The sequence below is a fragment of the Aulonocara sp. 'chitande type north' Nkhata Bay genome, linkage group LG11, assembly GCF_057382095.1.
Source record: "Aulonocara sp. 'chitande type north' Nkhata Bay isolate Kocher_YH1m ecotype deep benthic linkage group LG11, A_spYH_male_GT1.1, whole genome shotgun sequence".
In the NCBI taxonomy this organism is placed as follows: domain Eukaryota; kingdom Metazoa; phylum Chordata; class Actinopteri; order Cichliformes; family Cichlidae; genus Aulonocara; species Aulonocara sp. 'chitande type north' Nkhata Bay.
The window spans coordinates 33,278,122-33,293,132 of record NC_141354.1 but is presented as its reverse complement, the minus strand read 5'-3'; the positions used below and the strand labels follow the sequence as shown (position 1 = coordinate 33,293,132).

The following is a 15,011-nucleotide window of genomic DNA, read 5'->3' as shown; positions in this document are numbered from 1 at the left end:
AAGAGGAAAACTAATCCCGCCCGGCTGGCACTGTAATCTGGCGAGGGGGGGGATTTCTGCATACAGCAGATTGACCATGTGTATGTTATTGAGAGGTTTGAAGGGCCAGAGGGTGATTACTCCCTGAGTGGGACTGGGAAAGGGGGGGTGGGAAGTTTGATGAGAGGGCAATGGAACATCTCTGCTCAAGCACTGTGAGCAACCTCTGGGGATGAAGTCAGTGTGTTGGTGTGAAAGAATGGCCATCTGATTGTTGTCTCTATAGCTAATTTTCATCTTCAAAACAATTGTTTTTAATAACTAGACTTTACTTTTTTTTAAAAAAAAAAAGAACCTTACACTAGTATTATCATCAAGGGCATCCAGTGTCAAATCTTTGCCAAATCAATCAATAAGATTTCTATTCTGGATTGACCAAGGTTGTCAAGGACCGCCTTCTAATGGTGTTTACCAACAGGGCCAATTTCTGGTGCTATTTCTTGTTTTGGGGGGCAGCCAGAGATGAGGAAAGACAGTAACATAGGGACTTTAAATAAAAGGACTATGAATGGTAAAAGGTGGAAGCTGGCTTTTAATTATGGACAGAAAAAAGGGAGAGGTATTGTGTCCCATGGATGTATTGATGGAAGACATCCAGATGGTTGCTATGAGAGAAAATTATACTAGAGAGAGGGTGAAAATACAAGCAAACAGCTGAACTTTTTTTGGTTTGGTAAGGTTTGGCCTGGAGGATGACAATCTAACTGCCATATTGCTAACCTGCATCGCAATAACCATGGGCTTTTGTCAAAGGGATGTGATTGTGAATAGTTCTTAATAGTATTTTTAGATACAACTTATAGCCAGTAGTCAGAATTCATTGTTTCCACTTTACATGAGCCAAACCTTTCTCTGAATTTCTTGCCACCATGAAACCACAAAACAGCCTTCTTTTATTGTTTTTAAGACAAATACAGGCATGATGTTGCTGCAGGCAGTGGTTAAAATCTGATGAAAAGTATGTCTGCACTCTAAGTAGACCCTCTGGTGGTCTGCGGAAATTTCACTTGAGGCCCCTTGATTAATTGCAGGTTGGATAGCAGTCATTACTCAAAGACTTCCCAGGAACACACCTGCTAAGTACTTAAACTGCAAGAGCATTAAAGTCTTGATGTTTTGCCTTCTGCATGGCATCTTGGAAGGACACCTCAGCAGGGTGGCTAACTTTGATCTAGATTTAGCATACTAAATATTTAGCCTGGAGCATCAACATGCTTGGTTAGTTCAGCAAACTAATAAAAAGTGCACGTGAACATTTTTATCAGCATATACGTGATATATTATATAACAGCACAATGGAATATTAAACTGAAGCTCTATTTAGAGTTAATAGTCATGATTAATTTCCCTTTGATTTAAAATTGGCAGCCATCCAGTACAAAGTCTTACTCTAAAACCTGCTGTCCTTGACTGGTTTCCACATCAGAAACCAGCCTAAAACAGGCCGGCTGCCTGCCAACGAGGATACAAAAACGGACCAATTTGCATATTGCTGATGCATACCAAAAATGCCTGACAACGAGATGGAAAGAAGTGGTTGAGGGTTTTACACAAGGGCCTTTTAACTTGACACATGAGCTCAAACATTGGCCTTTTAGTGACAAGACCTTTTAGTATGCAGTCTGAGAAAATAGTGCTGACTTTACAAATATATTTTTGCGTGCTCATCTTACTCTTAGCTTTCTCCTCCTTATTTATCAATATAAATGAGGTTAGCGCATAGAGTTGTATGATTGCCATGAGTTTGTTGAGTACTTATTCAGAATCTGGCTGACTTCCTGTTTGCTTGCCACACATGAGTACGATTAAATAAAAGTAATCTTTCAGGTTTTGTAGAATTTGAATATGTTGAAACGTATTTAACAAATTCTGATCTGTTGAGTAATGGAGTCATTAATGGTGTTTTTAACTTTATTCACCATTTTAAAGCCACTTTTTGGCCTTGTGAACATCATCTGATGGACATACAAGTATTACACAGTTCAGGATTGTTTATTAGAGATTTGGCTGCAACAAAAACGTGTTTTGTCAGCTATATTTTACAATATCCTCTTTCTTATAATCTGTTTATGCTCGTCGCTCCAGCCGGTAACAGCTCCATTTTTCTGAGTCATAAATAGAACTTTGAAAAGACAAAGAGCAAACTTGTAAAATTCACAGTTACAAAAACAGCAACAATTGCTACTAAATAGCTGACAGTGAAGGTTAATACTACTTCATGGTATCCCTAGTATTACAAGATAAAACATGTTATAGTTGCAGTGACATGCTGAATTGAAGTATGCAGTTCAGTGGTGATAATGGAGGTATTGGTATTATATACCCTTAATGCACTTTTTCTCACAGGTCCACATGCTAAAACCACACTTATGTCTTCCCAGAGGTCATGTGGGCAGGAACATGTGTGTTAATGTGTTCTCTCTCTGCAGAGTAAATGCCAGTCGTGTGCCCTAAATGTACAAGCAGAGGGGAAGGTTCAGGATGAGGCTAAGAGAAGCCATCCCTGGCCCAGTTATGACCTTTGAAAATTAGCAGTGTCAATCTCTGCTTGACTGGTGTTCTGACTAAAGTGAAACTGGGAGGACTCAGAAGAGTTCTTCACTTCTTCAAAAACAGCCTTGCTGAAAACCCATTTTAACCCTTTTTAAATAAATACACCTTTAAAATGGAAAAGCTATTAGGAATTAGTAGCAGCAGTTGAAAAGGTGGCTTATGCCTCATTTATTTCTGCTTGGTTTGTTAAGTAAAGGACAGAAGAAATGGGAGTGACACCAATATTTTCAGCTAAGGTGATAAAATTTGGTAGATCACACATTTCTCAAACAGAAACAAGGGAAGGGATTGTACTGGTTTTTCACTTTTTTTGCTTTGACTTGGGAAAAAGCATCACATTTGCAGTTCATTCACACTGCACAGTAACTTTAAGTGTTGTGTAAACATCCCATCAGTAAGGCTGTTTCTGGGGGTGACACTTTTGCTTCACCTTTCCTAATGTATTCAACTTAATGTTGTGTTACTTATAGTAATATTCTTGTTGCGATCCCATTGCAACTCTGCAGAGAAAAATTATTTTTGCACCGATTTTGTTGGCAAGCTCTTTCAAAAATGACCTCACGTGTGGCAGTAGATGCAGCGTTACAGCCAAAAATGTTTTGCACACTCACTCTCTCTGTGTGCACTGCCAAAAAATCCTCGACACAACACAGTTTGTTCATTCAGCGCTTCAGATTCTCATTTCATTAGTTTTATTAAACCCGGCTGATGACTTGTCTCATTCACAGATGACTCTGTTACCACTCTGAATCGTGTCCTAAATGTGATCCTGCAGGTAGATGCCCTCAGGTCAGGGCCAGAAAAATTGCTTCTGGCAAAAGTAAATTCACCCTCTGAGGACCGGTTATAGTGATGCATCGAGTTGTGGTCCGGATATTTCTTTGTGAAGCAAAAGATGAGGAGTAAAGGTGAGAGCTGCTGCGGAGAGGGAATATGGGGATTGACAGATAAAATCCAGAGAGAAACAGAGAGAATCTCTGAGCTGCGAAGTGTAAAGCTCATCTGTAGTGGCAGATTGAGTCCAGATGTGGGAGGCTGGGGGGAAGCACAAATGTTAATTATGAAAAGTTTGGGGGAAAATGTGTGTTTATTGTATTTAATGTGTGGCGTGCATGAAAACACATCAGTGGCATTCAGTTAGGGCAAGCAAGGAAGCAGTGCTAGTCTAGTGAACTCTTACAAAAAAAACCTATTCAACTCTATCAAAGAGAAAGTGATCTCTCTTCTTACAGCTCAGACAGCATTAGGCGAGAGCTTTGGTCCCATAAAATATCTCCTGTTGGCATCCATCCTGTAAATTACTGCCATTTTGTAGCCTCATCTTCTGAAAGAAGCTATTAGAATCTACAGCTTCTGTCATGTTCACCAGCGTGTCTGCATCCTGGTAACAAAATGCTGAGCTTTTCAAGCTGAGAGGCCAGCAGCATTTACTGGTTGTTTGTTTATCCACATTGTGGGTTTGTCTGTGGTCTTTAACGGGAGGCTGACGGGTGCCCCAGTGACTGCACAACAAGCTGTTTTTGGTTCTGCTTTCTTTGCTCTGTGGTGTCCATTGATCCAACACAGCTGATTTAAATGACTAAATTACCTCCTCACCATGTCTTGACGTTCTCCAGAGGGCTGGTAACGAACTAATCATTTGATTCAGGTGTGTTGACCCAAGGTGAGATCGAAACCCTGCAGGACACCGGCCCTCGAGGCCTGGAGTTCCCCACCCTTGAGCTAAAGTCTGCATATTGTGCTCAAAGAGAGCTAGCATTGTTGCTCTCTTTGATTCAACATAGTTTGCTTTTCATCCTAACAATCACCTCGCCAACATGTGCGATGTACAGGAGTTATATGCAGTTTTTAATGTCTCTCCTTTATCGAGTGTGTGAGTGCATGGGTTGGTTTTGGTTCAGAAGTGGGACTTTCTTCTGGTTCCCGCCCTCTGGCTTACACACCTGGAGGAGTCACACACCTGTTCCCGATGTCCTTGTTTGTGCTACCACTTAAGATAGTGGCAGCGCTGCAGTCTTTGTTGGATTGTTGAGTTTTAACCAGTTAGTGAAGTCTGGCTCCTTCACCACTGGGATTGTGCGGTTTGCCTGTAAGTTGGGACAAAAAAAAAAAAAAAGCAGCTTACCTGCTGTTTCCTTGTCTACGAGGGACCTTTGCGGGAGAGCGGTGAGCTGTTTTGTGTTCTTGGGAGAGAATCTTTGGATCCATGTGGATTTGTGGAATAACCCTGTTGTGTGGAAGCCCAGGACTTTTGCTGGGGTTGATCTCCTGTTAAAACTGTTATTTACTGTAAATAAATAAACGCACTGAACTGTTTGAGTCCTGCCTGACTAGTGACCCTTAACAAACAGGCTACCCCAAAATGCAATGGTAGACATTTCTAAAGTGTCTTTTTAGTGCTCCTTGCAAAACACTAGAGGACCTTTCAGCAGTGTAACAACTGATAAGACCCAAATGTGCAACTCCATTGATGAGATTAAGGTTCAAATTCTTTGTGATAAAAAAGGAGTTGGGACAAAGGTAATCAATGCAACCACACAAACAGAGAAATATGAAGCAAGCAGAGGCAAAAACACTAGAAGACTGTCATGGGAGGAGTACTAAAAGAACACTGCGAACACATCTGGAAGGAAACTAAGGTACGTAAAACAAACCTTAAATACAGATGCAGGTTAGACACATTAAGGTGGAGCAGATAACTGTATAGAAGGGAGAAACAAAAAGCCAAAAGGTAGGCAGAAAATTCAAATTAGCATGCTTTTAAAAATAAAACATGGGCAGAAAGGAGAGTGTTTGTGACAGAATTATATGAAATTGGTTGGCTGAAATACACGGATAAGAAATAACCAGCAGTAACACCTAAACACAAGGACATAGACTTGCAGTCCAAAGCAACTGTGGATTAAAGTGACATTCAATGATTAGTCATGAGACGTTCCAATTAAAGATTTCAGGTTGGCTTTTTATGAAAGTCAGAGGCGCTGCAACAAAGTACTGCCTGTGATCCAACGCTTTTCCTCTACTTGATCTGGGATTACATATACCAAATTAGTTGCCCTTTTTTCTTTTGTTTTTATTTTCTGCTTGCAATGACTATGTTTGATATTGCTGTGTTTACGGCTCGCCCGTCGCCTGGCCCTTATTATTCATTATTTACATATATCATTAGCATTGGCATAGCATTGCTAAAAAAGAAAAGTATGAAATTTAAAAACAATCAGCTTCCCTAACCCAGTGTCTGCAGATGGCTCCCACTCCCTGAGCCTGGTTCTTCAGGAGATTTCTTCCTGTTTAAATGAATGTTTCCTTCTCACTGTCACCAAAGTGCTTGCTCATCTGATTGTTGGACTTTTCTCAGTATTATTGTAGGGTCTTCGCCTTTTATCATAGCATAGAGGCAACTGATGTTGTGATTTGGCACTACATAAATACAATTGAACTAAATCTCTTTCCTTGTCCCTCCCAGGAGTTGACCGATCATTTCCCTCATAACTGCCAAGAAAGCACTTTGATCAGCTGATCAAGAAATAACGGTCAAGACCTCTCAAAGGAGCATCTACAATGTAAGTCTGATAACAGTTTAATATTATAAACTGATGATGAATAACTGATAGCATGTTTACTTGTAACAGTAGAAAGCCTGCAGCGTGCATGCATTTAACTCTGCTAATGTTTAAATTCAGGACAGAATGAGCTAAACCGCAAACAAATTTCCAGTTATTTAATTATTTTACTTTATTTAGGCTGATCTGTTACAGTCTCATGTTTTAGGTGCGATTACACCGCAATTTGTGATGTTACAACTTCTAGGATAAAGAATTGTAAGATGTCTCTTATCTGTATCTGCAGTTTGCCAGTGTACTTTATTTTTTAAGAATATTTTCAGTTTGATGAGCAATTAGCTAAAATGATGAGCCATAACTTTTGGTACAACTCAGTGTAAAATTTTTTTTTTTTTTTTTTTTTTTTTTACATACAATAGTTTAGCAAGAATTATGGATGCAAATTCTTTCTGACTACAGTGTTCATGCTGTAGCAAAACCACAGAGATGAATAGCAAAATGAAATAGTGGGGGAAAAGTGTGAATGTGTTTACACTTCTACCAGAACTCTTGGAAATGATGGTTCAGTCATTTTATGTTCGAAGCTGTGCCTCATTCTCACCACTGGACATATTTGGACAGACTTTATTGTAGGGAGCCGGCAGATCAAACACAGTTTTCTGGTCTGACTTTGATTAACTTTTTTATTCTAATAAGCACATCTGTCTTTTAATGTCTAGAAAAGCTGGTGGTTTCTTTGCATGTGTGAAAACAACTGGCTGCTATAGATACCCAGCCATTAACCGCCTTGTGGGGACTCGAGCTATCGAGAGTTGTTGGGCTTTTATGAGAGTCGTTGGATAGTCGTTGGAGAGTCGACCCACCCGGCCATGAGATGAAAAGACTGTAAACTGTAGATAAATAAGTGATCATTTCTCTCTCACCACCTTTGTTTCAAAGTATCAGCAGATCGTTACTTACATGCTTTGGATCAGTTTCAGTAGGAAAACATGGTTGTTTATTCTGTTAGACCTCTTTGTGTTATTATGGAAGGAAACACACTGAATGAGCGTTAAAGTCATCATCACTTGGGTTCCTCTGAAGACATGAAATATATTTATACACAAACTGCAGAATAAAAAATGTTGTTTGAGCTGACATGCACTATAATTATCAGCTTGCAGAAACCATCTACAGACTGAACAAAATGGATGGATATGATAGGACTAAATAGTCTCAGCTTTTTGGCTTCTGACTTTTGAGTGTTATAAAGTTTTGTTAGATGTTAAGATTTAGCCTCCTAATACGTAAGTAATAGAGTACAGGCTGAGTACTTTACATGGACTGTAAATAAACTTTCTTTCTCCACTTCATAATCAGTGGAGTGCTCAAGATGTGCTGCATAGATGAGCAACATTTGTTTGCCAACACTTATACACATCACTGCAAATGTGATCACAGAGAGAACTGGACACATTTTGTATCTTGTTGTAGTCCAGTCATGTCTTTTTGTAGTTGTTTACATCCTTCAAGGTATTTTATTTTAACAGTTCTTTCACACAAGAACTGCCAATAATGTTTGAGTAATCAGGTCATGTCAGAGGTTGTCTCAGACCCATTACCACTGCTGGACATCCTTGGACAGACTTTTTTCCAGGAGCTGGCAGATTAATCACTCTTTTCTGATCTGACTGTAATGAGCATTTGTGTTCTCAAATGAACATCTGTCTTTCATTGCCTAGAAAAATTTCTGGCTGCTTTGTCTGTAAGAAAATGGCTGACGGGTTTAGATATTCAGACATTAACTCTTTTGTGGGGCTTCAGCCAATCAATCACTGAGGTGTGGTTTAAATCTGGGTGATCAAGGAGTCTGTCGCTACACAAAGGATTAGTGACAAAATCAAGACTCGGGGACAATACAAGAGGCTGATTACTAAGGTCACATGTAGATAGTAACCTGTAGATAAACAGGATGTGCAGGTATTATTACATCATGGAGTCGTATGTTAATCAAGTACCAGCAAGCTTTTTAAGAGTCACAGACCAGAGATACTCATTCATTTTCATTTGACTCTGAGCGTGCAGGCTGGAAAAGCTTCTGCCTCTGGCCTTTTGGATCATGGGGATGTGTTTTTTGAAGGCATAAGACCAAATTTATTTTTCCCAGGAGTTTCTACCAGGTAAGAAATCACAATTATTTTTGAACTATATATATCCACTAAAGAGATGTGTTAAAATAGTCCTTCGACTACAGCCAGGTAAGGAAATACCAAAAAGTTGATTCTGTTCAGTGGAGAAATGTTTCTCCACTGAACAGACCTTGTTCGGCTGAGCATGCATCAAGAGACTTTCTTGAGTAACTGGCCAAAAATAAACTTATTTGAGAGATGGCTTAAGCGAGTTCTGTGTATCTTCTTTGTATTATTTTAGTCTGGATGGTAAAAGTGTTATTGTTCTTAACTTTTCAGGTGCAGCCTGCCTTCGAAAACTTGAAGGCAGGGTTTTAGGCCAAAGGAGCGTTAAACAGGCCTGGAGCTGAGGCTTCCAACAAGTCAACATGAGGGTCAAGTGGCTATCACATCTGCCACCCGAAGTTTGGGTCATGGTGTTCAGCTACCTGAGCACACAGGAAAAGCACAGGGTACGCTGCTGCTGCAAAGTCCTCAAAAAGCTGATTGACCACCCATGCCTATGGCGGAACCACATGGTGGTCCTATCCAACTTTCCACGCTACACCGCTGGATTCTGGGACACACTAAAGTATCGCAGGGTGACCCATGTTGCAGTGCAACGTTTGAGGCCCAAAGACTGGAAACACCTTGTGAAGTCCCTCCCACGGCTCACCACTATTGTCTGCATGGAGGCACAGCAGCATTACAAGAAGAAAAATGTGGACAACCTGCCTGATTTCCCCAACCTGAAGACTCTCGGGATACGAAACGCCACATGGAGCGAGCCAATGCTACAGCAGTGTCAGACTGGGCAGCTAGCAGAGCGGCTGACTCACCTGAGTGTGTGTAACATCCAGCTGCCAAGCACTGCTGAGTTCGTAAACAGCGTGTCACGCTTGTTCAATCTGGAATATTTGCTGTTTCACCAGCAGGCTGAAGCAAAGCTGCAGGTGGTGGCACCAGTGCCATCTAAGGCCTTCCATAACTTGCTATTGAACCTAAAGAAGCTGAAACACTTATCCTGGGAGATTACAGAGAACCCAGTGCCACTGCCCGACGACTACTTTTATCCCCCAGACCCAGAAGACCCAGGTAAGTCTAGTGTCTTTACAGCATTTTATAACCCTGCATCAGAACCAGTATACATTTTTTTTTCACCTGAAATATTAAAATAGCATTTATCAAAAGAAAATCACACTTTACATGTGGGTTTACCTGCTAAATTGCTTCCCAAACAACATTTACAGCTGCTGTGTAACTGGATCAAATGTATTTTGTGACTCAGCGGGTCAAAAAATCAGACAGCTTTCAGTAATTTCATACATTTATTAGCAATGTATCTAACTTGCAGCATAAAAGACATTACTGAGTACAGAGTGAATGATACTGTTTATCATAGTTTTTTCCTAAAGGAGTCAACTTGCTAAGAGTTGCTGGATCACATGTGACACGAGGAAGAATAGCTGCTATGATGCTGCAACTAATGAGGGTCTTAATAAACTTAACTAAAGATGTCCTTTACTGATCAGTCACCATTCAGAGTTTTACTTACTACCTAAGCCTGTAGTGGTGGGACAGTTAGATCAGCCACTGTGCCAAATTATTAGCAAACGTTTGACTAACTTGCTCCCATTATTTGGTCCTATAGAAGCGTACGGTGGCCCAGCACTGACTTCTCTGGAGTTGGTGAATTACCCAGAAACCATGCTGTCTGAGAACGCGCTGAGGGGACTGACCTCACTGAAGTCACTGACTGTTCGCTATAGGTACCTAAAAATTGGCGTCAAATGTCGTCTAGAGTCCTGGCTGAGTTATCTGTATCAGCTAGAATCACTGGAAATCATTGGTGAGTGTCACCATTGTTCAATGTGTTTTTGGTTTTTTTAGTTTAGTTTCGCAAATTTGACCTGATATACAAAATAAAGCAGTAACACAGACTAGCCACATAAGTCACTACAAATAGTACTCATTATTTTAATTTTAAAAAGCAGGTATTAGTATTTGTGTAAAGGTTGCCTGCCAGCATTTTAGTGAATACTCTGATGCTGTATACATCCTTAGTTAGTAGGAGAAATTTTCTCGATCAGAAAACGGGGGATGAAAACTTTGTTTGTCCCATGTGTTGCCTGTTCCTTCTTCCTGTTTGTAAAAGTAAGAAGCAAATAAAATTTAAAAAAAAGAAAAAGCAAAAGATCAAGCTTTAGGCCAAAACTGCCTCCTGTAACTCTTCTGATTTCTGTCTGTCTAGGTGGGAATCCTCTTGCTTTCTATACAACCATTTTTCCACCCCGTGTGACCAGGCTGGTGCTGAGAGTGATCATATCACTCAAGGATTTATGCTTCATCGTGAAGAAAGTCAAGAAACTTGAGCACCTCGACATGCATCAGAACCGCTTCTCCGGCAGTCTCTGCAAAAAGCTTCCCTCACTATTTCCTCAGCTCAAGACTCTCAGGATACGGTGAGATGGCAGATTTTTATTTTCTATTTAGTATTTATTGTTATTGTAGATAGATAACATTGCTCAGTGAAATTATTACAGATTACATTTAATCGATTACCTTCATGCAGTACTGACTGACAATTAAAAAAAAAAAAAAAAATGTTGGTGGCTTAAACTTGCTTCATTTATTTAACAAAGGCACTAGAACTTTAAACTATGTTGCAGCATTTTCTTAAATACAACCAGAGGAGGAGCCAGACATTTGAAACACCCGGGGCTTAGCCCTAAAGGGTAGTGTGCATGTGGGATTTTTTTTTTTTTTTTTTGAGGGGGGGGGGGGGGGGGTGTAGAAATGACTGAAAGATTAATAGGCTCTGTTTTGAGTTTTGTTCAAAAAAGAATGACTTCATATAGGGAAATATATATATCACACATGCAGGACACCTTAAACTAGTTTTTTAATTGAGCAGCAAGACAGAACGAAGTCGGGGCTGTATCAAGACATGAGGACTAAACCCCAATTCAACCAGACCCAGAACTGATCCGGAATTAAAACAGGACTACAACAGTTCAAAAGCAGGATTACTGAGGACTTAACCAAGACATAACCACAATCAGAACTAGATGATAGTAGCACTAAAAATCATCATAGACCTGCACTACACTTATTTATTTAATTCTACCAAAGTACAATATTTAGATTGAGAAAAGTTTATATAATTATTTAGCTTTGTTGTGCAAACAAGCCTGCAGAACTTAATAAATATAGAATTTGAAAAATAGCAAACCTAAAAAGAAACACTAGGTACGAGATACATGAGGACCTATGATACAGTGATACTTTTAGTAAGCAACCATTTGACTAACATGTGTGTCTCACCTGCTCTTGTTCATCTCTGTTCTGTCCTCATTCTCCATCTCAATCTCTGCTCCTCTCTCTCCCTCTTTTTGCTGACAATCATCAAATATACAGTTGAAACCAGATATTTACATACTCTTCAGATCAAAACACAAACACTTTTTTAATTGTAACATCAAATCAGACTAAATGTTTATTTTTTTAGATTGATAAATATAAAAACATATTTGTTAACTTTAAGAGTAAAGAGAGAAACTGTCTGTGTTTTTTAATTGCAAATGGCACCAAATTGTATTCATACTGAGCCACACTTATGGAGCTCCACGATTCTTTTCCTGGTGTTTTGGTTGACATCTCTTGATGTTCCCATGTCAAAGAAACAGGCTCTGTGTTTTGCCTTATATGCATCCACAGCTGTGCCACCAATTTACTCACATGGACTCTACTAACCTATCAGAAGCTTCTTCAGCTCAGAATGGAATCGTCTGCAGTTTTCTTATTAATTAACAATAAACTTAGTGTACATGTACTCCTTAATATGATGAAAGTGATAAAAAATAGACAGCTCTGTCTCTCTTTATTCTGACATTTAACTAATTCAAAATATATTTCAATATTTATCTAAAACAAAAGTTTACTCTAAATTGATGTTGTACAGTAAAAATGTTTTATGTTTTCTCCCTAAAGTGTAAATATCTGGTTACAAATGTGAATATCCTGCTGTGTACTGAAATCCCTCTTGTTTTGCATAGAAATATACTGAACAACATACAAAGCATAATATATAAAATAACATTTACCTGAGTTTTTTCTTTGAAAGAAGCCTCTAATGTCCATTCTTATATTTCAGTACATAACTGAAACCGATTTAGTCGGGGAGGGTAAGAACTGAAAATATGAAATAAACACACATAAGCTAAGACTCTCTTAAAAAAATAGCATTTGTTCGGCTTTTCATTTCGCCATTTGTTGATTCACTTGAAGAGCAAGTAAAATAATATTGGTCAAGTGATCAGTTTGATATCAATCTTTCGTGATGCACCGTCATATTTACATTATTTGTACAGTACGAATGATTTGCTTTGGTACCTGCTCAAACTTAAGCTCTCCTTAGTATGGCTGGCTCCGTCTCTCCAACAGCGCACTCACGGGCAGCAGCTCCCCCCGCCCCCTCGCTCAGTCGCTTAGTGCCTGAGCTCGGATCATACCAATATCAGGGGGGGATTCACGCACAGTCGTAAATTCCCACAGTGTGCACTATGTGCTTCGAATATTGTGTGTACTTTTTGTTTTATACAGTTGTCAGCCAGGCATCTAACTATGAAAAAATTACACTCCAAAATACCCCGGGCTTCTGACAAAACAACCCGGGCTTAAGCCCCGTAAGCCACCCCCACGCTCCGCCCCTGAATACAACCCAAACATTAATCTGCTGGAAAGAGTCATCAAATTTTTCTTTTTTCTTTCTGGGTTTCCAGTTGCCCCAGCACCAGATCTTCCTATCAGGAGTCTAAAACATATATTTTTTGCCCTTTTTCTAGATATTTCCTTGAGGAACCAAAAAGTGACCTCCTGCTCCTCAGCAATCTCAAACACCTCGAGCAGCTGGAGCTGATCGTGGAGCGCTCGTACATTCTCAAAAGTGACCGCAACGACCACCCCTGGCCGAGTCCGTCTTTGCAGGAGCTGATCAGAGAGCTGCAGGAGCTGTCCGAGAACAGGATCAACATCATCACCACAATGCGACAAAGAAACCTTTTTCAAGAATGTGATTGTGTTTGGGAAGGGGAGTAAAGACACCGCGGTTAAGCCGCAGGTTGCCAAATGAAGCTGAATGATAGACACTGACATTCAGACAACACTGTCATCTGACGTCAACCAGACTCTGAGACACTGCAGAGATTTTTTTCTTTTTCCCACAAAGTCTTATGTTTTCAAACTATTGCAACATCACGCTCACTATAATCTGAATTCTGACACGATCATACAATCATACACTGATGTCTGTAACCCAGCGGCAGCCACAGCAGCACAACGCAGTGTTACATGTTACAAAAATCTAGATTTGCACAACCGGCCGAAGCAACACCAGTGCGCGATAGTGGATGTGACATGTGAGCTTTAAACCACCCTTAACAGGCAGGACCCTAAATGTGAGCAGTCTGGAAAGTCTTGAGATGTATATTTCAAAGCCAACAAAAAAGCCACATTACTGCAGAGGAGTTATTGAACTGTTGGCCTAATCAGAAAGCTTTTTCCAGTGCATGAGGAGGTGAATTTACATGAGCTGTGTTGTAGATCTTTGTAGAGGATTATAATCTTTCTAGATTTACATGAATTGTAGATCAGTTTCCTTAAATTTAATTTTGTTTTTGCGTTTACGGTCATTTAAGGTAGTTTTCTTTTTTCTTAAACAGGGAGAAATGATAGATCTGTTTGCATATTGATTTTGCTCTGGCTGATTTTTTTTTTTTTTTTTTTTTTTTTTTAATGAACTGGAAAAACTGAAGTCACTGTTATTATAATCTATTTGTTTCTGGCACAAAGAATGAAAGCAAATAACAGAAGTACAAAACAAACCCAAACCATTAGCATCAAAACTGAGTAGCAAGCAAACTGAATTGAAAAGGCAAGAAGCTGCTTCTTTGTAGCTCCACTGAAATGCTACAGATTGTTAATGTTAATTCAGTGCTTATTTTTGAATGGTCGATCCAAGCATGTGTGTTTGTTAAACAATTTTTACAAGTTGTGTGAACTTTTATATTTTTTATTTTGGTTTTTTTTCTAATACAAGCCCTTTTTTCTGAAGAATTGTATTGTTTGATTGAATCCTCTTTTTCTTTTTTTGCAAGTATAAAATCAAGCACCTAGCCATGAGAAACATAAAAGTTTTTGTTTGGGGGCAGCTTTTATATCTCCTCTCTGACGGTAAGAGTGAAAAAACTCAGCGGGAACCACTGAAGGTGTCCTACATGATGCTGGAAACGCTGTGGATGTAGTGCTGTTTGATCATCTCCAGGATGGATGAGACAGTGATAGCGATGATCTGTCCTGCTGTTCACACAAGCTTGCCCAGTTGTTGTATGAACAAAAAATACTTCAAAAACAATAAAAAATTTATTTTGTTCTTTAAATGTCAGACTTGAGTGAGTAGATGCTTGAAACAAGACATGATTTGGTTCTCCTTTAATTGGCCTCAACAATGAGAAGCATCACCTTCCTTAACACATCCTTACATGCTTACACACGTGTTTTAAAGATCCAATTACACACAAAGCGGTCTTATTTAGGTATTTGCCAGACATGAGTATAAATTACACACACAGATGCAGTTATCTGACAAAAGTCTTTCTCATAAGTCAAATGTAGAAGACTGCAGTAGTTTAAATATGAAATGAGTAAGACA

General features: G+C 39.4%; 1 protein-coding gene across 4 annotated transcripts; it reads left to right on the top strand.

Moving 5' to 3' along the window:
- Positions 1 to 4,403: 4,403 nt before the first annotated feature.
- On the top strand, positions 4,404 to 14,702 carry LOC147319544 (uncharacterized). Of its 4 annotated transcripts, none has more exons than XM_086310049.1 (7): positions 4,404 to 4,758; positions 6,059 to 6,155; positions 8,220 to 8,314; positions 8,603 to 9,397; positions 9,954 to 10,151; positions 10,554 to 10,764; positions 13,147 to 14,702. In XM_086310049.1, exons 4-7 carry the CDS (start codon positions 8,692 to 8,694, stop codon positions 13,397 to 13,399), a joined length of 1,368 nt encoding a protein of 455 aa, XP_086166175.1. In that variant the 5' UTR covers positions 4,404 to 4,758; positions 6,059 to 6,155; positions 8,220 to 8,314; positions 8,603 to 8,691; the 3' UTR covers positions 13,400 to 14,702. The 4 variants fall into 4 exon arrangements, with proteins under 4 accessions (XP_086166175.1, XP_086166177.1, XP_086166176.1 ...); XM_086310050.1 differs by lacking the exon at positions 4,404 to 4,758 and adding an exon at positions 4,844 to 5,231; XM_086310051.1 differs by lacking the exon at positions 8,220 to 8,314.
- The last annotated feature ends 309 nt before the right edge of the window (positions 14,703 to 15,011 follow it).

Excerpts from the sequence above, each read along its gene's own strand:
- LOC147319544 (XM_086310051.1), top strand. The coding sequence starts at position 8,692 with ATGAGGGTCAAGTGGCTATCACATCTGCCACCCGAAGTTTGGGTCATG. Across the intron at positions 9,398-9,953 it reads CCCAGACCCAGAAGACCCAG|AAGCGTACGGTGGCCCAGCA; the intron begins GTAAGTCTAGTG and ends TTGGTCCTATAG. Across the intron at positions 10,765-13,146 it reads CTCAAGACTCTCAGGATACG|ATATTTCCTTGAGGAACCAA; the intron begins GTGAGATGGCAG and ends CCCTTTTTCTAG.